Raw genomic sequence first — 20220 nt, 5'->3', positions numbered from 1 at the left:
GGCGCGGCAGCCCCAGGGGCGCGAAGGGGCCGGGGCCGCCTCCCTCGGGCGCCCGGAGGGGTCGGACCCGCGGAGCGCGCCGGGGGCGGGGGGAGCGGGCAGCGCCGCCCCCGAGCGCCGCTCGGCGGAGGGGCCGCCAGGGGGCGGGAGCGCAGGCGCGCGCCGGGCCCGCCCCCGGCGGGAATCCCCCGGGCCCGCCCCCTCCGGGGCCGTCGGCGGGGGCGATGGGGCCGAGTCCCGGCGGTCGCCGTCCGGCCTCGGCGGTAAGCGAGGCCTGGCGGGGGTCTTCGGCGCGCCTCTCCGCGAGGGGAGGGCGTGAGCAAAGGCAACGCAGCCCACCGCCCACCTGTGCGGGGGTTCCGCTCGGACGGCGGCCGGAGGACGGTGCGAGGCCGAACCCGGGCGGTGGGGGGGTCCGCTTTGAAGCCGGGCCGCGTCGCTCGGTGCCGCCGGTGGGGCGGAGGCCGGAGGCTGCCCGCGCGCGGGCACGCGCGTGGCGGTACGTGCGCGCGGCCCCGGGTGTCGGCTGAGCCGGGCTCGGCCCGGCCCGGCCCGGCGGCTCCCGGTCCCGAGGGTGCGAGAGGCCCCTGAGCCGGATCGCGGTCGGCTCCGCCGCCCTCTGGGAAGACCTTGCCTTTAGCCGATCTTGAAGCGGATTCCAGCAGGGCTCTGTTTTCGCTGGGTATAATTATTCGTGCTCGGACCACTGCAGCCGATTCCCTTTCAAGGAGCGAGCGTGTCACGTACACCCGAGCTTATTTTCTGAGCGCTGTCATCTTGTTGATTTTCGCGCTGTTTTCTCCGTGCTGCCTCAAGTGTAGGTAAACACCTGAAACAGACAGGAGCCGGCTGAGCGGGGGGTGGCAGCGATGTCAGACGTCGGGGCGCCGAAGGCTTCTGCGGCATAATTCATATTTCGTTATGTTTCAGCGGGTTTGTCTTTGAGGTGGGGTGCAGGTGAAGCTTAGTCAAACTCAGTAGGTTTTGTTTTTCAGCTAAGCCGTGTACCAATTTCTAAGCAGTTAATAGAGCATTTAAAGCAAGAAACAATGATGCTTTTGTCTGGTTATATAAAGCGTCACCACGGATTAAGTGAGATTGTTGAGTTTTTTCCATCCTCTACCCAAAGTCCTGAAGCTGAGATTACAGTGAAGGGAGACTGTTTTATGACCAGAGAGCTTGTTAATGTGTTTAACTTAGTTTATGATTTGGACTCTTGTTACAGACAGTAAAAATTACATGGTTACTGTTTTGCCCACCTACCTGAAAATCAGAAGACAAAAATTACCGAATGTTTTGGGATATTTTTGCTCAGTATATTTTTTTCCTCCCGCTATCTACCTCTAGTGAAAATTTAGGTTCTTGGTTAAGCATATTGGTACTAGTAATATGCATTTTTGAAACTTCAAGTGTTTTGCAAAGTAGGCACAGGAAATGTCATTCCGTAGTGGAACACAGATGATGTTTTTCTGGTACCTGTTCATCTCCTGTTCTTTAAAACAGCAGGCATGTTATTTTGATAAGTACAAAGTGTATTAAAAAAATGCTTGAAAGCATTGCCAGTAGGGAGCTTACCTCATAATCCCTAATAATTATGTGTATTTTTGCATTCTACATGCCAAGTAGTTTGTCTCCCGTTGGCAAAGTCTAGCCTACAGTTGCCTAGTGCAGAAGTTATTGGTAAGAATTGCCAATTAATTTTTATAAATGTCAGCAAACCTTTGATTAAGATTCCCAGGCATTGCTGTATGACAGTGATTCTCCCTCTGGTTTTATATTATCCTCCCATAAAGTAGTTGGCACATGCATTTTAAAGTATTAATACTTGAGTGTAGGACTTAGTAAAAGTTTGCATGGAATTCCATGTGTTAGTGCTTAAAGAAAGCTTCTATTTCTTTGCTTTTTAAATTCTTAGGAGTTATTTTTCCCTAACTGGAATACCTTTAAATGTTCATTTTAAAATCCAGATACTGTAACAACTCATAATATTGGCAAGACTCACTGTTAGTAGAGGGAACTGAAAGCATTCTTACACAAAGCTTTAAGTTTTATGTGTGCTTGCTCAATTTTATATTACTATTGTGACTTTAAAAGTTATCACCCAAGATTTAGAAAATGCACTGGTAAGTAACAGGTGAAAATATCCATGTCCATTTCTAAAAAGGATTTTTTTATTTTCTTTTTTTAAGTGAGTTAGTGGATGGCTGAAATTTGGCTCAACCATTAAGTTGCTGAAATGTTTTGCTGCTTGAGAACCGTGAGAAGGTATGTCATGTTACTGACCTAATTTACCTTTAGCATATGTTTCAGCATTTGCTTATGACTTGCATATTTGTGAAACTGGTTTGGTAGTTTTGTTTCATGCTTACTTCTTTGACATTCTCATCTTTACAGCTTGAAGCTCTCAGCAGAGCATCAACAGTTGAAAATTCTCCAAAGCCTTGAGGACATATGCCTGTCCTCAAGTGAGACATTAAAAAGGCTCTCAAGAAAATGAGGGTTTTAAAATGCCTCAATTATGAGAAATATGAATATGATAGCTAACATATTACTGTATTATTGAGTTATTAAAACTTAGTGCTTCTAAATGTGTGAATACGTCTGTAACTATGAACTTAATTTAACAGAGCTTTTCAGTGCCAAAGCTATACACCAAAAAGTTGAACTTTGGAGAGATGTGAAGAAAAAGGAAGTTGAAGGGAGTTATTTAACCAATAAATTAAATCAGTCTTGGAGTATGGTTGCATAATGTGTTCTAGTAGAGATTGTGTTTCATGTCTTTCGTGAAGTAGAGACGCTGCCCTCAAAGTGGTTGTGACCTTGATTTTAATATTAAACCTTTCTCTGCTCTTTCGATCTAAATGAAGCTCTTGGAACAATCTTTGCTCCTTATGAGTGAAGCCATAAACATCTTTCTTGCATTTTTTTTCCCTCTGAATCCATTTTAATTCACTTACTTTGTCACTCCAGTTGAAAGATGCCTCAGAGTTCTGTCTTTCACCTTCAGTGAATGAATTCTTCCTTCTGTCACGCAGACTAATTTTGGCCTTTGAGCATTTCTCTTTTAAGCAAGTTCAAAATAGACTTTTGGCTGGAATCCTGAGCCTTCCTTCTACCATGACAGTGTTGTTTAGATACAAAACAAGGGAACTAAAGTTAGCCATACTTGGCCATTTTTCATCTAGAATAACAGATGGAACTTTATGATTAAGAAACTCAGAAGTATGATTAACGGTTTCCAGCTATGTTGAACTTCTTTTCTGAACTACTGGAAACATCATGCAATATAGTTTGAGCGTGGATGTGGGAAATGGTGTACAAATAAGGTGAACAGAGAGCTGAGCTACTCTTCCTCGTAGCACCTTGGTCTATGAGGTTGTGAATTTCTTGCATGTCAGTCAACTGCAATCAGAAGGGTCACTGGTTAGTTTACTGTTTTCCTTTGCTGGAAATGTTTTTTTCCTTTTACTGTTTTGTGTACACTTGCTACCTAAAAAAAGAGAAAAATTCACTTTTTTTTTTTTTTTATCAGCAAGATAATTATTTTGGTGCTTTCCAGATCCAAACTGGTAAAGCATATGACCAAGTGGACTTTTATCCATAGTGCTTTGCTTCCTGTCTTGCCTAGTCTAGTAGTAGAGGTGTTTTTTCCTGCATCAGTGGGCAACTGTGGCACGATTTTGTCATTAAGAGCTTTCACTCTCTAATAGCATTATATTGCTGTGGTATTTCACCATCTCCTGCTATTTTGAGTAGGATCATGGGCTGTAGTGGTTACTAGTCTTAATTTAAGAGTCTCTGAGATGCAGCCAACAAGGAGGTAGAAGTTTTTGCCAGTGATATATTTTAGCTTTTTTTTTTTTAATCTTACATTTCATCTACATGCATGAAAATTGTTTTTATGTCATAGTAGATTTGGAATTCCATCGGCCTTTTTAAATCATGAGACTTATGTCCCACTTTTCTACAATAACTTCTATTTTCAGCAAGCTGACTTTTAAGATTTGGTAATTAAATATTTGCCCTCTTAGGCAGAAAAAATTAGTCTTCACTGCTTTCATTTTTCTAATTGAACACCTGGGAAGGTTGACAGAAAAAAGGTAAAGTAAGGGTCACTGCTTCTGCTTGACAACTCGAATATTATCATTTATCATTTGCCAAAGTAAAACATTCTGCTTATTGTCTGAGCACAAATCTGGGGATTTTTTAAAATTTTTTTTTTTAAATTAATTATATCAGTTGGGAAAGTCTCATGTGTCTGTGTCCAGGATGATGATTTGGTCTAGGATGCTGGATAAATAGCTCTCTGTAAAACAGTCCTGCTAACTATTTAATAAAGTTAATGATTTTGTATGAGTAGGAAGCAGCTTTGTCTCTAATCTGCCATATATTTTCCTATTTGAGGGCTGCAGTTTGAATGATACTGTAAGGAGTGAAACTGCATTGGCAGAGCAGGGTCCCTGCCCTTCTGATTTGTAAACTAAAATGAATGTTAATCGCTGAAATTGGCCTGATGAATTTGTTAGTTTGTGACATTAGCTGAAGTAGAAACCTATCATTGTGTATCTCCCAGTTCACGTTTTCTTGTTGCTTTTATGTATACTCTCTTGCTTCTTAGTTTGCTAAACCTGAATATTACCTTTGAGCTATGGCAGGGTGTTTTGGTGAATTTTAATGCAAGACTTGGTTTTTCTTTCCTTTTGAGCCTTCTGTAACATAAGCATGCTCATTACAGAACTGTTGTTTAATTTCTACATAATTGCAGGCATTTGATAATTTGAACTTTCTGAACTTCTTAGAACTTCAACTTAACTTTTTCTTCTCATCTTAGGTGAAACAGTCTTTTTCTTCTACTATTAAATTTCTTTTAGCCCTGGTTTCTTGTAATTCAATGAAGATGAAAGGGTAAAAAGTATTGTCTTTTTACTTGATATGTTATATAAAGGAGTATGTTCAGGAAAGTAGGGGTTTTTTAATGGACACAAGTATGAAGCTCAGAAACTAATTCAGAACTTTTTTTCACTGAATTTTGATTATTATTCCTGGGTAAAATTTAATATTCTTGTGGCACTGCTTGAAAAATACTGGATTTGGCTTTTGAACTTGGAGGTTCAGAGGTATATAAGGGTTAGCTTTTAAGAGCAGCTTCAGCAATGTCTACAAAAATTACCACTAAACCAGTATTAGCAATTTTAACTAAATGACTGGGAATTTTTATTTGAGGCATATTTGAGAAAGTAGAGAGAAGTTTCTGTACTTATTTAAATGTCTTATTCAATCATTAGCATCCACCATTCCTCAAACCCAGTGGATTGGCTCTGTCAAAACACTGCTTTGTTAATCCCAAGAGGAAAGATCCAGAATTCAGGCTCCTAATTTAGATTCTTCGCTTTTAAATTATTTTACTTGCAACTATAAATGTTTGCTCCATTCTATCACATTTTAATGTAATTATATCAGTTTGCTGTTTGATTGGTAGCATCATACATAAACATTTTACTACTTTGTTAGGTTATGTCTGGACAAGATATTGCTGCAGTGCATTCTTCAGTCAAGAACTTTGTCAGGTGCTGATGCCATCAATGCTCTCAGACCTTTCTATTTTGCTGTACATCCAGATTTCTTTGGACAACATCCCAAAGAGAGGGTAAAAATACTTTAATATGCTTTCTTTGTAAATATTTCATATATCAAGAATGGAAATTTTCTAGTTCTCCTGCTGTCAGAGAGACAGTAATAATGTTAGAATTAATTATGGTTGGTACCAGAGAAAAAAAGATGCACTTCCTTAAATTTTAGCAGGGACAGGTCCCTTGAAAGTCCCTTATTTGTTAATCATATTTTCTAATTGTTATAAAGAAAATACTGAATCCTTCCAGGCAAATTTATAATACATTTTACTTTATCCCTTTGAAATGCTGAGCATTATATTTGAATGAATTAATTTCTTTAAGCTTGAAAAGCCAGTGGATTTTGGAATGTACACAAATGTACAAGTACGTACACCATACAAATTTATTCATGCAAGGTAATTATAAATGCTGAGAATATGAACCATATTGAACTATGAATAGAATATGAACTACTTGTTAAAAGCAACTGACATTTTGTGAAACCTAATTCTGCATGCAAGATTAAAAAGGTTTAGATGAAAAATGGCCAAATTCATCACCTGTCATTTTTGGTTTTTGTTTTAAAACAGGAAGTAAATGAAAACTCTCTGAAGAGACTGAATGGTTACTTGGAGAACCTACAGAAACCAGGATTTCGTTCCTTTAAGCCAACTCAGCTTACTTTTTATGTAAGAGAAAGAGAACCAAACTCTTCTAATGTTCAGGAACCCTTCAGTGCTTCAGGTGCTTTTATATCGTGTAGAATGTATCTTCCTGTATTTAAATTCCTTCAGACCATTGCTTGTGCCTTGTGCAGTCATAATGACTTTTCAGCTGAATAAAATCCTGTCAAACCATGAAAATCTGTATTACATCAGGCAGGTGGGGCCATCCCAAGTAATTAAACATCTTAAGCTTTAAAAAGCCTTCAAAGAATGAGACATTATAGCCCTGAGGTCAAGTTACAGTATAAGGAAGTAAAAAAAGTGGATGTAAATGATAATATTTCTGCTTTTAATACCATTGCCATGTTTAACTGGAGCAATAGTTGAGTCCTTGTTCTCATTGCAGTTCATATGTACTACACAATGTCAGGGCACTCGCAGAATCAGTAGGAACTTACTCTCTAAGCATAAGCTTTATGATATCTGAAGTTTCAATTTACTTCATTGTCTCTTATCTTTAAGACTACAAAGAATATTACCAAATTTGGAATGTTGCTTTGGATTAACTTTACATACTTGTCTCCAGTACCAGTATGCCTTACCTAACAGAAGAGTTTTACATTCTATATCCTGACAGTCAAAACACTTGAGCAAATTGTGAGGGACCCTCATGCTAGAAAATAGAATCCTGCTGTTTTTCAAGAGAATGGTAGGGTTATGTCTGGTCTTCTTAACATAGCATTTGAACTGGAAGCTGTCTTCTGCTCTTAAGTCAAAAGCTTACTTTGTAATTAGAGAAATTTAGGTCTTGTAGCTAAGTGATGGGACATAGTTAAACTGCATGTGAATTTTGCAGTGAGTATTGAAATAAAAGTATCATCATAATTTCCAACTGCCTGTGCCTTCTTTAGCCTCTTGGGAATGCATTTAAAATAATTTTAATTAAATAATACTTGTTTTTTTACAGGGTTTCGAGCAGTCAGTTTTACTTTACATACTAGGGATCTCCTGAGCACAGTACTAGATATTCTCAACTCCTGCAGTTTATCTACAGAACATGTTCAGAGTTTGAATGTGAACTCTCAGCCCCACAAAGAAGCAAAAAGCACAGTGAACAGACCTATCAAATGGGATAAGACTTACTATTCATTTACTGGATTCAAGGATCCTGAGGAGGAACTAGAGCAAGCCCAGAGAGTGGAAACAACTTTACTGTATGTAATGCTTTCATTGAACTGAAATTTTGAAACCTAAGTTGGTCTTATTCTAATGCTGAGTTTTTTTAAAGGTAGGCAATAAACATTCTGAACAATATAAAATGTTATTATCCAACATGTAATTTTGCCATGTTTGTCAGAGAGTTCAGATGAGCTCCTAGAATAACTACAGTGCCAGCAAAGCTGAAGCATTTTTGTCTCTTTGCCCAGCAGTCATGTTTGGTCAGTCTAGTTTTGGCTGATCTGGTTTTTCAGATTTGTGGAATATTGGTGACAAAAATTCTCTTCTTTCTTACTTAGAAACTTAGAACTTAACTGAGATTTAACATGCTAGAGAATATTTTTACTTATTTTTACACATTTACAAGGAATGCCACAGTTACGTATTAACAGTCTTGTTTAATACATAGACAGCTGGCGTCAAGCCTTCTTTTTACTTGAGTTTGAATTTTTGTGCTTCAAATACAAATGAGAATGTAACTATTTGTTTGCAACAGAGTATGAAAATTAGCTTATACTATGAACAAAGGCTAAATCTCTTAAGTAGTAAGCTTTTCCTAGAAACAAAATTGCCTACTGAAATTTTAGATGTATTCAAAAGAGTACATGTTTGTCTGGTTGTGATTATTGGCAAAGAAACTATAAAACTTTGACCTGTTTAATTTATGTTTATGTCAGCTCTGTAAAAGTTACCTAACTTAGCCCTTTAGTACCACCTCCCATATTTGATAGTCTACTATGATCACTTTGTTTGGGGTCTTTTTGTAAGGTTTTAGTGTGTTTGGGTTTGTTTGGGGTTTTTTAAAGGTACATATGTGGAAACTCCTTAAATTAAATCACAGAGTTCTGAAGATCTCCCTTGAAGTCACATATGCCTTTTACACATACATCCAAGTCTTACTGTTTAACATTGTCAGTGGTTTTGATCATTAGATTTCTTAGGCCACTCCAAAGATATTAAGTGCCAAGGTTTTCTTTGGAGATATCTTAAGGTGAAGTGTTTAGAATTTCATTTTCTATTCTCTGTTTTTAAAAAATCCCTTTACCTGATAATTTGACTTGAAACACTTAGACTATCACTCAGAATTGAGTTACCTGTACTGCTCACATGATCATACAGCAGCATGCTTCTACTGTTGAGTATTTTTCTTCCTCTTTCAGGTCCTGGCTAGATTATAATGAAGCAAGTGCAGTAAAAAAACTGAAAAAGAGTTTGCCGCTTAGAAAAGAATTAGAACGTTTAAAAATTGAACTTTCTCATGAACTCCAGCTCTCAGATATCAGGTAATTAATTGGATCACTTGGACTTGGATTAAGACAGTCAAAGCAAGGAAGTGTTGTCTAATACTGTGCTATGAATGTTAAAAGCTTATTTCAGCAAAACAGCTATATTTCATATATGAAGATGTGTTACTGCACTGAGTAAATTTCAACAAGTGTTCTACTGGGACAAAGTTTCCTGTTACAACCTGCTCTCAGACCTCCTATTTGTAACTGAAAATGTAGGCTCCAGTTGAGGCAAACACAGAAAAAGAACTGGTGTGTATGTGTTAGTTTAGATGTTTTGCTGGTTAAAATTGCATTTCCTGAAATCAAGTTAATATCTACAAAGGTAACTTGACCAGCCATGAAGTGCAACTTTGCACATGGTACATAATGACATTCTGTAAATGCTTAATAAAAATGTTCTTTCTTTTAATGTTTAGTTTCTCACTCTCTGGAGAAGGAGATTTGTTTGTTTGAAAGACTTGAGTGCAGTTGGAGATCTTGATTATTCAGAATATTTCCCAGAATATTTGTGTTCCCCTTTTAATTTTGCCTTTGAGTGCGGATGTTGTGAAGTGAGATATTCAGGATGGGGAAAGTGACAGTGAAAGTATTCACAAATGGAAAAATGAACTTTGGGGGATTAATTCAAGGGCTAGTCTATTTTTTTAATTGGGAAAGAGAGAGCTGGAGCTTCTAAAACCATGCTTTTGTACTTTCACCCTGTAAAAGACCTTAGTTTCTTTTAAGCTGAAGCCAGGTTTTTTGAACACAATTTCTAATGCTCTGTAGCTGTGCTGTGGTGAGAGTTTTTAATATTCTGAATCAGTCTTCAGTATTAAATGCGTAGTTTTGATTTTATTCATGGCTTATATTAATTTTCTTAAATAGTTTGTGCTTCTAAAATGAAAATTATTGTGTTCCATTAATCTTCCATAAGTTACGTGTTAAAATTCAGAAAAGAATGTGGGTGTTGGAAATCTGACAAGCCAGTATCTTAATAAGACACTATGACCTGTGATTCTGGAGTCTCTTGCTAGTGTTCACAGAGATCTGAAAAATAGCTGGGACACTGGCGTTATTCCATGTATAAGTTTAGGACAGATGAAGAAATTGCCACCTTTTTCTGCTCCTCTCTGGTGCTGCTGAAAGCAAAGTGATATTGCTAGGTAACAGAAAATAATTATTTGAATTGCTTGTATTTCATTAAATTGCCTCACAAGTGCTGTGGCATAGTGCCATTCTCTGCATCCCAAAGAGTGAGGTTTTGCCAGCTAGCTTACTCTAAATGAGATGATGTGGGTGACCCCAGCCAGCAGCTGAGTACCCTCACAACCACTTGCTCATTCATACACCCCCAGTGAAATGGGAGGAAGAGAATAGGAAGAGCGCAAGCAAGAAAATTTCTGGACTAAGGTAGAAGTTTAATATCTGAAGTGAAGCATAACTGTGGGTTCAAGCAAAGCAAAATGAGAATTTCTCTGTTCCCCATTGATGGGCAGGTGTTTAGCCACTTCTGGGCAGTTGGGCCTCAGCATGTGTAATGCTTGCTTGGAGAGACAAACACCATAACCATAAGGGTCCCCCTTCCTTCTTTCCCTCAGCATTTATTGTTGAACGTGACATACATGGAATATCCCTTTGGTTAGTAGGAGTCACCCAGCCTGGATGTGTCCCCTCCCAGCATCTTGTCCACCCCAGCCTTCCTGATGGTGGGAGGCAGAGTGGGAAGAAAAAGTAAAGACCTGGATACTATGCCAGGACTGCACAACAGCCAAATTATTGATGTGTTATGATCATTGTTAATAAAAGCTAAAATATAAAATATGAGTGTTATGAAAAAAATTAAATCAATTCCAGACAGACACAGTACAATAAAGGAATGGGAATTTTCCCCTTTGAGACAGTTTTATGTCAACTAGATGTCTGTAAAAAGATATATTTTTCCAAAACACTGGGATTTCACAATTTCACAATTTAGATGGTTTTTGAAATTTGCTTAGCAATCAGTCTGATCAGTCTGTGATGGAAAAAATGTCAAAACTATGTGTATTAAAGCCAGCAAGGTAACACCTGGCTCTTGTGTGGTTTAATAAAAATTATTCCACTGTAAAATATGAATAATACATAGCAACTTTCCATTGGAATCATCGTAATGTTTTGGGCTAAGGAAGAAAAAAAAAAAGAAAATAAGACAATGTCCTTACAATACTGTATTTGCTCCTCTAGACAAACATTACACAGTGTCCAAACAAACTGCATGCTCCATGACCAAACCAAATACTGGGTTGTGTGGTGCTTGTTCTCTTACTAACCCCCTTCCTACTGGGGAGAGATTTACAAATTCTGTCTACTTGTTTTTATATTTATTTTTCCATGTGTTGGGTTTTTTTGTTTGTTTTTTGGGACTCACTTTAAGAAACACTGGAATTTTATTTAGGCTTTTTATCAGTTCAAATAGCATATGACATGGACAGCTTTTGAGTAGCCTTTGCTTTTATTAATGTGGGGGTGCTATTTTGCTTGTGTTATAAGGTTTTGAGCTACATCTCAACTTCTGTGATTTTTTTTTTAAATAATATTGAGGATTAAATGCTTTCAATTACATTTTTATTTAGGTGGCAGAGAAGCTGGGGTATTGCTCACCGCTGTAGCCAGCTACACAGTCTGGGCCGCTTGGTCCAACAGCGACCTGAAATATTAGAGAATGTTAAAGGTATTTCTGTTGCGTGTTTCATATATCCTAATATAGTATTGATTCAGAAATAAGCATGGGTCTGCTGTGACAAGGGAGCTCTAGTTCTTTTCACAAATTCTTTTGAGAACTGCAAAAACAAACTTGTCAGACTTACTGAAAAGCTGGTGAGAACTTACATTTAAAAGTTACTGGGCATTTTTTACAGTGACCTTTCCTTAGAATTTATTTACTGCACTCAGCTTCTAGTTTACTTCTTAATAAATGCAAGCGGAGTCTGTTGAAGGCACTAGGCTTAATATTATCAATGAAAGTAAAAAATCCAAACTGAACCTCTCAAAGGGTGGAGGTAGCAATAGATTGTTGCCCATGGTAGATTCAAGACAAAAATGTGAGTAGGTTTCTAACCCGCATGATAATTTTCTAGAATACCTTAAAATGCTGCTGCTTTCTTTTCTCATGTGTGTTCCATAAAATGGCTGTATTAAAGTTGGTATTTTCTCAGGAAAAACTAAAATATTCTGTAAACCTGACCTACCAATCTTCTCATATAGCTGTTTGACCTGTGGCAGTAGCTGTTTCCTCTAATTGTAATTCCACATTTTATGTCTGACTGCAGATACCCAGTTTTGAGTGGCTTTCATTTGAGGGTTCGCCTAATCCTTTGCCAAAAGACAGAGTGGGAAGGACAATGAGTAGTAGTTTTAAATTGTATCAGATGTCAAATTAGTGTCTATCTTTAGCATGCTCAGGAAAAGAAAGCGTTAGAGAAGCCTGTCTCATGAACCTGTTGTAGTCTCCATTTTTGAAGATACTTAGTAATGCACTGGATAAATACCTGTCAGTAAATATACAAGTACAGTTGCTGTTGCCTTAGGGTACAAGGACAGACTAGATGCCTTGAAGTTAGTGTTGCTCTTTCTTTGGGATTTTGGAAAGCTGATTTCTGAGAGCAAGAGCTTCTGCTTAAGCCTTGTCTTGTAGATTAATACATCAATCACATTGAAGACTTTCATGAAAGCTTATTTTGATAAATAGTTGCCTGTGCTTTTACCCTAAAGAATTCTTGAGTATAACTCAAAAAAACATACTCGCACTCAAAGCTGATTTATCCCCCTAAAAATCCACTTGGAATTAGCCTTTTAGTTGCCTCTATTTTAAAAAATGATGAAAACATAATGTGCAAGTGTTTCTTACAGCTTGCATGTTGCTGAGGGTTCAGAAAGAGAGTTGAATGGCCTTATTCATAATTATTTAACCAACTTTTAATTTGTATGTGCTTCAGGTATATAGTGTGTGTTTCCTACTTTATACATTATTTATACAGATTCTTTGAATATCCTCTCTGATGAGATTTTCTCATATTTTAAAAGCAGTCATAAGAAAAAAGTCCAATTAAGAAAAATATATCAAGTTCAAACAAAGAGAAAGCAAATGCTGGGTCACGTTTGTGTGAAAAAAATTCTTAAACTGACTTTTCAGGAACCTTTCAAAATTTTGAGAATAGCAGAAGCACTTACTCTTGTGCATTTGTGTGGCAGAAATACATTGCTGGCAACATGTTAGCAGCCTGGTTAAGTCTTCAGTAATTGTAGGAATGGTTGCAGTAACCCAAATTAATAAAGAGCTTTGTTCAATCTCTAGGACGCACGGTGGTATTTACAGACCGCTCGGGTATGAGTGCAGCAGGTCACATAATGCTGGGGACCATGGATGTTCACCATCACTGGACCAAAGTAAGAAGATTTCAAATCAAATGAAAATGCCCCTTACTGTGATATCCTTTTTTAAACTATAAACAGAAATATTAATAGGTGCAGATAACCAATGAGTGATTTAAAGCAAACGCTTAGCTAATGCATTTAGCATAATGGTGTACACTGCATTTGAAATTTAATCTTGTGTGTGCTGTTACTGATAACAGTCTTTGCTAGATCTTTGCTTTCATTAGTAAGTCAGTACTACTTCTGATTAGAGATAAAGAAAACTAATTTGTTATGCACTGTTCCAGTCCGTGCAGTGAGTCCTGGCAGAATACTTTGTGATCCATAAAGAGTTCATTCCTATGAAGAGCTAATGGATTTTATTCTGATCTTTTATAAATATGAGGCTTAAAGGAAGCTGTGAACTGATGATTTCAGTCACTGACTACTAACCAACCCTACCCACTCCATTCTGTTGCAGCTAATGTGGATGTTGCAGAATTTTATCTTCAGTGACTATGTCAATTCTGCTGCTTGTGTAATGTTCAGAGATTATAAGCTTCCTGACATCCTAAATGATAGCATTGTACGCAAAGGACCAAAGACTAAATATGTAGCAATATCAACATGTCACTTGAGGAATACTTCTTTAATCTTGGTTACTGAAACATTACTGATAATTCTATCAAAAAGCTTTTATTCGTGAAGGGGATTATTGGTGGAATTTCATAGTTGGGAATTTCACCCTGCTATTATATCAGAATATTCTATTTTTGTATTCCAGTCAGTGAATAATATGAAAAGTTAACACTTGATCTTTTTTTTGGTGGTGCTTTGAATTTTTGCCTGTATATTTCACTGAGGAGGGAAAATGAACCATGGCTTGTCAGAGTGAACAGTTTACTAAGAACTTAAACTGAGAAACCAGAATTTAATAGAAAACTTTCTGAGATTTGAGAGTGTTAGTAGTCATTGCAATGAAAGTGTTCTGATTATACTAAAATAAACACTGACCTCTTGAAAAGATAAGTGCTTCAACTTTCTAACCTTTGCTGTGGGTTTTTCCAAAGGCATCGTAAACCCACACAAAATGCTATGCAGATGGAACAATATGTGTAGTTAGTTGTAGTGATGGTACTTGCTTGGGAAGACAAAAGAGTGGTATGTATTTGAACTGGAAATCAGAGGCTGTTTATGTTGTAATGCAGCAAAGATTATGTGAAATGTTACACAGAAAGTCAGTGAAAATCTTGATGAGGTTGGTGAGTCAGTTTCTAGAGAGCATATTTATCCAATCCCTACCTCATTTTAGAAAGCAGTCCTAAGCGCTATTAATTTTTGTTACTAATTTCTAGAAGAAGGAAGCAGTAGAATGGTTGGTCAGGACTATAATATATAAAGGATTTTTGCTGGTTTTCTCTGTTACAAGTGCAAATGATGGACCAAATTTTATTGTGCCAAGAGCTGTTCTGTCTCTTACTACCAGAGCTATCTACTATCTATTGTACTGTTCTCCTGAGTTTCTAAAGAGATAGTTCTGAAATCATTTGACTTGTTGCGGTAGCAGCTTTTTCTTTTTTGCATGAAAACCTACTTTAAAATAATATCAACAGGGTAGATGGTAGGTAGTGACTACTGTATGAGGAATAGCTCTACCACTATAACTGTTGTAATAAGTGTTTTATATAGCATCAGATTATATACAGTTTTTTTATCTGAGACTATCAATGTTTTTACGTCCTTTTGCTACCTTTATGTTATAAATACAGAAAATACTTAAAAGCTTGTTCAATTATATCTTGTCCCAAAACATTTATACTTGATATTTCTCACCTATGGTATTCTTTGATTTCAGTTTTTTCCCCTTGGGTTCCATGTTTGCATTGTTAAGTGTCTCTCTTATTGTTTCTTGTTATTTTTTTAATTTATTAAAATTAACTTTAAAGCTCTGTAACATAGAAAATGTTTGTTTGTGTGTATGCACAGATTTTTGAGAGACTGCCAAATTATTATAAACTTCAAAAAAGGCTGCTGCTTTTGGAAGATCAGATAAGCCAACTTCTGGGAGGCATCCAAGTAATATATATTGAAGAACTGCAACCTCTGTTCACTCTAGAAGAGTACTTTGAGACTCTGAACTCTTTCTATAATAAACTACGTGACAGCAGATTACCTTTTCATCCTCGCAGTCTGCGAGGCTTGCAAATGATTCTGGAAAGGTAGGTATTGGCAGGGAAGGTTGATAATCTTTTAGAGCTTTTACTGTTTTCTTTTTTTTGTTACACTGCTTATTGCTCACACTAAGAAAAGTGATATAATCTCAGATTTTCATTATGTCAAGGTCTTTTTGTTTCTGAAGGTTTTAAGTGCATTTTTATGGGTTAAGAAGGAATCAGACTGAAGAAAATCCTGCTTAATTTCATTCAAGTTGGACTCACTGTTCTGGTTTAGAGTGTTGTGCTGGGTTAAATCAAAAATTTTGTGCTGTCATGATGGTGTTTATATTTTTTGAGTATTATTGTCAGTTCTTTTTGAAATGTAATTTTTAAAAAGCATAGCCTACTATATTTCTCTATTCTCATGAGCAAAACTTGACAATTTTTTACCAATTATTCTGATAGTGATTAATTTATATTCTTTTATCTTTAGAATTTTTTCTGAAAGCCGTTTATATAAATAGTTACATTAAAAATTATTGGTTTTTACTTCCATCGTGTTTCATTAGTGACAGATATGCACCAAGCTTACATGAACTTGGACACTTTATGATCCCAACGGTCTGTGATCCGGCAGCACTTCAATGGTTTATTTTTGCCAAAGCACAGGAAGCAAGAGAGAATTTGAAAAGAAAGGAGGAGTAAGTGTTCATGTGTCTTAATACACTTATCTCTCTAAAATCTGTGCATGTTTTTTATTTGGAGAAGGAGGAGAATTTTTTAAAATGTATTAATACTCTTTTGGTGAAAAAAAAACCTTTTGTTTCTAAAATAAACCTTTACCAATCAGCTTTACTAAGTAAAGAATTGCAGCATTAGTGAATGCAGACAGTTATTAGAAAATACCCTCTCTCACCTTGTAGAGACAATTGTACATCATTCAGAAGTAAAATATCTTTGCTTATAAGACAAAAGTGCATAATTCTTTTTACAATTATGTCTCCAAAGAGGTGGAAAACACCTTCTTAATGAATAAGAAAAGGTTTAATTTTTATTAATGTTAAATAAATGTGACCAAAAAAACAGTGAAATGTAAACTCAAAATGACTGAGACCAACTAGAGAATCATTATTTCTAGTTGTTAGTCAGTTTGTTGAGAAAATATTAATTAGTACCTAACAAGACAAGAAAAAATTGGGGAAGAATGATGAGAGAAACACCTTGTGGGTACCCTCTCATAAATGACAATAGTGATTATGATAGGGAGTCATAGCACCATACTTAATATTAGGACCATGGTCTGTAATATCCATCAGAACTCTGAATTTGGTTCTTGACTTTGTACCATCTGTGTCCTTGAGGAGGAAGTAGAAATACTGGGGTTTTTAAATAAAGTACTGTTACAGGTGTGTGGTACTTGTCCTTTCAGAAGTCATTGCTGCAGGTCTTTTTTTCCGCTATGGAAAGTTTTTAATGAGTTGTTGAATTATCACATTGTCATCAGTATACATGAAGTATAGATCCATATATGTTCCTGTGAAGTTATTTTAGGCATGAGTCTTGCTGAAGGCTCTATGGTTTAGCTCTGTTGAGACCTCATTAGTTGTAAAAATATGTTTTGCAGGTGGACTTCAGTAGACATGATTTGTTGGAATTTTTCCACAACCCTAGTCCAGCTTGGAAGTTAAATTTTTCCCATATAAATTATAACTACTGTATAGCTCTCTATATAACTGTCCACATGTGACATCTGGGAAAATACTGTCTATAGATTTTGGGAGGGATGTTGTAGCAAATATATGCATTTGCATCTGGGTAACTCACTCTCTAAAAAACCTTACACTACCACACTTCATAAAGACACCAGTCCAGGATAACTGTGCCCTCAGAGTAAAAGTAACTGTGTTGTAGGAATGTAAGAGCCGAGACACATATCTTGTGTGCTGGATGATTGCTGGTTTGTATGAAATAGTAAACAACTATACTGGGTCACAATATCTGCTCCCATCATCCATTAGCTTATGAAGAGGCTTTATGCATCGGGTAAAAAATATCATGGGGTTTTTACTCCTTCCCAATTTGTGTCTGACTGCACTTGAGAAAATACTTGAAGCGGGAAACTTTATCTCATGTTAATAGCAATCAATAGACTTTTTATTCTCCCCCCTCTTAATTATCTTACTACTTTTTGAGCCAATTTGCATTTTGTGTCTCCAAATATCCAATGACAGCAAATTGCATATTTGAATCACATATGGCATGTGTATATGAAAGAGGGTGGAGGTATTCTGTGATTTATATACCCACAGCCTGATGATTTAATTTGTTTTTCTTTTGTTCTTGTGTGATAGGAAATACAAAACAGTCATTCTGTATCACCTCTGCTTTTGTTTTGTCTTTTATCAAAGCTGAAAACTCATTTTCCACTTAATGCTTCCTTGGACTTCCTCATGTCCTTCTGATTTTCCTTAGCCTTGTGTGGTGGTTAAAAAGGCCCTAAGATAAAGGAAGATATTTTGAGATTACTGGCTGTACTTTGCACATGGACTTAAATGTTTTGCATGCAGTATACAGCATAGAATGGCCATAATTCTGATGTGAATGAACAAGGAAATCCAAATGCTGCTGCTCTAGAAAGTTCTGTTATCTGTTTGGATAATGTCAGTCTTCTAGTAATGCAGTAATTCTCCTTCCCGTGCTTCTTTAAAGTATCAGGTTTGTGTGGTGATAAAGGTGCAAGCCTCCCTGTGGAAGTGACAGAAAATAAACCTGCAGTTCTCCAGCTTACTGGAATTCTTCCAAGGCAGCCTAAGATTTCACAGAACTGGAAAGCTTGGTGCCTAGGTATTTGGGAATGCACTCAGGAAGGTGGCATGGAAATAGTCCATAGAGAGGACAGGCTTGCACTGGGTTAAACTTGCTGGCTCAGCTTATCGCTGACTGCCAGAGTGGCCTGGGCTCTTGGGCCTCAGCAGAGCTCAGTGCCATGTGTACACAGAGGTCCCACCTGAGCTCTGGGGATAGTGGCAAGGCCCTACAGTAGCATTTTCATGTGAGGCAAATGTAGGTCTCACTAGCTGTGTCTGTGCTTAGCTTCCTGGGCTGGTTCACACCCCATTGGTGCTCCTCCCCTGTCTAGCACAGGGTCTGTGCTGTAGGGCAGCAATGGTGCTGTGTCTGCAGCCAGGCTGGCTTGGAAGTGCAGCTATGTTTGCATGGCACAGTGCCTGAGCTAGTGGGGCTGGCTGAACCTGAACTGTCTCTTCATCAGTTGGTCAGTCACAGCTCCAGTGCATTAATTAAATATACACATTAACTTTCTTTCTTTCTTTCTGAGTTTGCACATGGTGTCTTATTTCTCTGGGGTGAAGGAAAAAATCATCTGCAAGCTTTGGATTTAAAATTCATAGAATCATTTAGGTTGGAAAAGACCTTTAAGATCATTGGGTTCAAACACATCAAACAAAACAAAGTTCTGAAGTTGCAAAGTTAGTAACACACTTAATATGCATCAGTTTGCTTTACCTATCAGTTGGTTTTGATGACACACAGAGTACTGGTTTAATTAAGACAGATTATTTTATGAGCATGATTTTATGTTTAAAACCTAAACTTTCAATATTATTTAAGTATTTTCATTCTTTACATTAAAAATATTTTTTTATTTTTATGTTTTCCCAGTTTTACATAGTGAGCAGAAAGATCAGGACATGGGTTTTGAAATGTGAGTCCATGGCATGTAGTGCCCATAGTCATGGAAGAATGTTCACTCTGATTTCTGAGATAGTCACGTGTATCAACCTGCACAAAAATCTCAGCTCCACCATACCTGTATATGAATTGACACCTTTGTTTACATGCATTTAATAATATATTTATTTCAGTATTTCTTGTTTTAATATATGTTCAATATATATTGAAATGCATTTTTAAGACAGGGGTTTTAAGAGATGAAGTTGTAAGTTTGTCACTGTGTGTTGTCTCCATTTGCTAGGATGATGATTACAGAGAAGGAGCTAATCAACACTTCCATGGAAAGATTTTCTTTGGACCGCCTGTATAAGGAACCCAGCGTTTCCAGTGCACAGATGATAGATTGTTGTAAGCGGCTGCTGGAGGAATCCTTACCCTACCTACAAGGCATGCACCTCTGCATTTCACATTTCTACTCTGTGCTGCAGGATGGAGACCTGTGTATACCTTGGAACTGGAAAAACTGAGGGATGTATCTGATAATCAGATGAATTGTTTTATTTTCTGTAAGAGGTTATAAATATGAATGTTTTTAAGAGTAAATTATTTAAATCTGTATTTTGATATCAGTATTCAGCTCACAAATTTTCTTCCAACTGCTGCTGAGGAAGGATTGCAGTTCTAGACAATTTGCACAATGCGCAGTTTTGGTAGTCCTGAGAAAGACATCTGTACGTTATCCATACTACTGTAGGAGTCCCAGTGTATGGTTACAGTTGTGAAACTGCATTTTTGTAGTGAATTCTGAAAATGCATTAAATTTCAAGTCTGCAAAAATGTGCATGTGTATTTTTAATATACGTGAATATCTCAAGATAAATCATCTTAAATTAAGAGTGTACTGCTCCAGTCAGGCATTACATGCTGCTTTAAGGGGTTCATTGAATGCAGAAGTACAGAATATATCTGGTGACAATGCTGGCATTTCATACTGCCACCTATCACTGAATTAGAAAAAAAAGAGAAGAAAGGAAAAAACATTGGAATATCTCTCCTTTGCAGAAGACAGCAGTACATTAACTTGGAGTCTACAGCAGAATTTTGTATGCTGGTCCAACATTGTTGCCTTAGAATTCCAAAATATGCCAGTTACGCTGTCTGTGGTTACTTTAAAGCAGATGTCATTCTCTTTCTGTTTTACGGCATTTGCTCC

The 20220-nt window shown here is 37.3% G+C and overlaps 1 protein-coding gene across 3 annotated transcripts; it reads left to right on the top strand.

Moving 5' to 3' along the window:
- The first annotated feature begins 211 nt into the window (after window positions 1-211).
- On the top strand, window positions 212-19844 carry TCAIM (T cell activation inhibitor, mitochondrial). 3 transcript variants are annotated; one of them, XM_021525880.3, is made up of 11 exons: window positions 212-263; window positions 2190-2265; window positions 5512-5647; window positions 6203-6356; window positions 7245-7491; window positions 8656-8778; window positions 11379-11476; window positions 13100-13191; window positions 15145-15377; window positions 15884-16015; window positions 19309-19844. In XM_021525880.3, exons 2-11 carry the CDS (start codon window positions 2237-2239, stop codon window positions 19532-19534), a joined length of 1470 nt encoding a protein of 489 aa, XP_021381555.1. In that variant the 5' UTR covers window positions 212-263; window positions 2190-2236; the 3' UTR covers window positions 19535-19844. The 3 variants fall into 3 exon arrangements, with proteins under 3 accessions (XP_021381555.1, XP_085425481.1, XP_021381556.1); XM_085569355.1 differs by having other exon boundaries at window positions 212-384; XM_021525881.4 differs by lacking the exon at window positions 212-263 and adding an exon at window positions 515-821.
- The last annotated feature ends 376 nt before the right edge of the window (window positions 19845-20220 follow it).

The sequence above is a fragment of the Lonchura striata genome, chromosome 2 (assembly GCF_050655825.1).
Source record: "Lonchura striata isolate lonStrDom1 chromosome 2, ASM5065582v1, whole genome shotgun sequence".
Classification (NCBI taxonomy): Eukaryota; Metazoa; Chordata; class Aves; order Passeriformes; family Estrildidae; genus Lonchura; species Lonchura striata.
Note: the sequence above shows the minus strand (reverse complement) of the source record. Positions and strands in the feature narration are given on the sequence as shown.

Excerpts from the sequence above, each read along its gene's own strand:
- TCAIM (XM_021525880.3), top strand. The coding sequence starts at position 2,237 with ATGTTTTGCTGCTTGAGAACCGTGAGAAG. Across the intron at positions 7,492-8,655 it reads AGAGTGGAAACAACTTTACT|GTCCTGGCTAGATTATAATG; the intron begins GTATGTAATGCT and ends TTCCTCTTTCAG. Across the intron at positions 8,779-11,378 it reads CTCCAGCTCTCAGATATCAG|GTGGCAGAGAAGCTGGGGTA; the intron begins GTAATTAATTGG and ends ATTTTTATTTAG.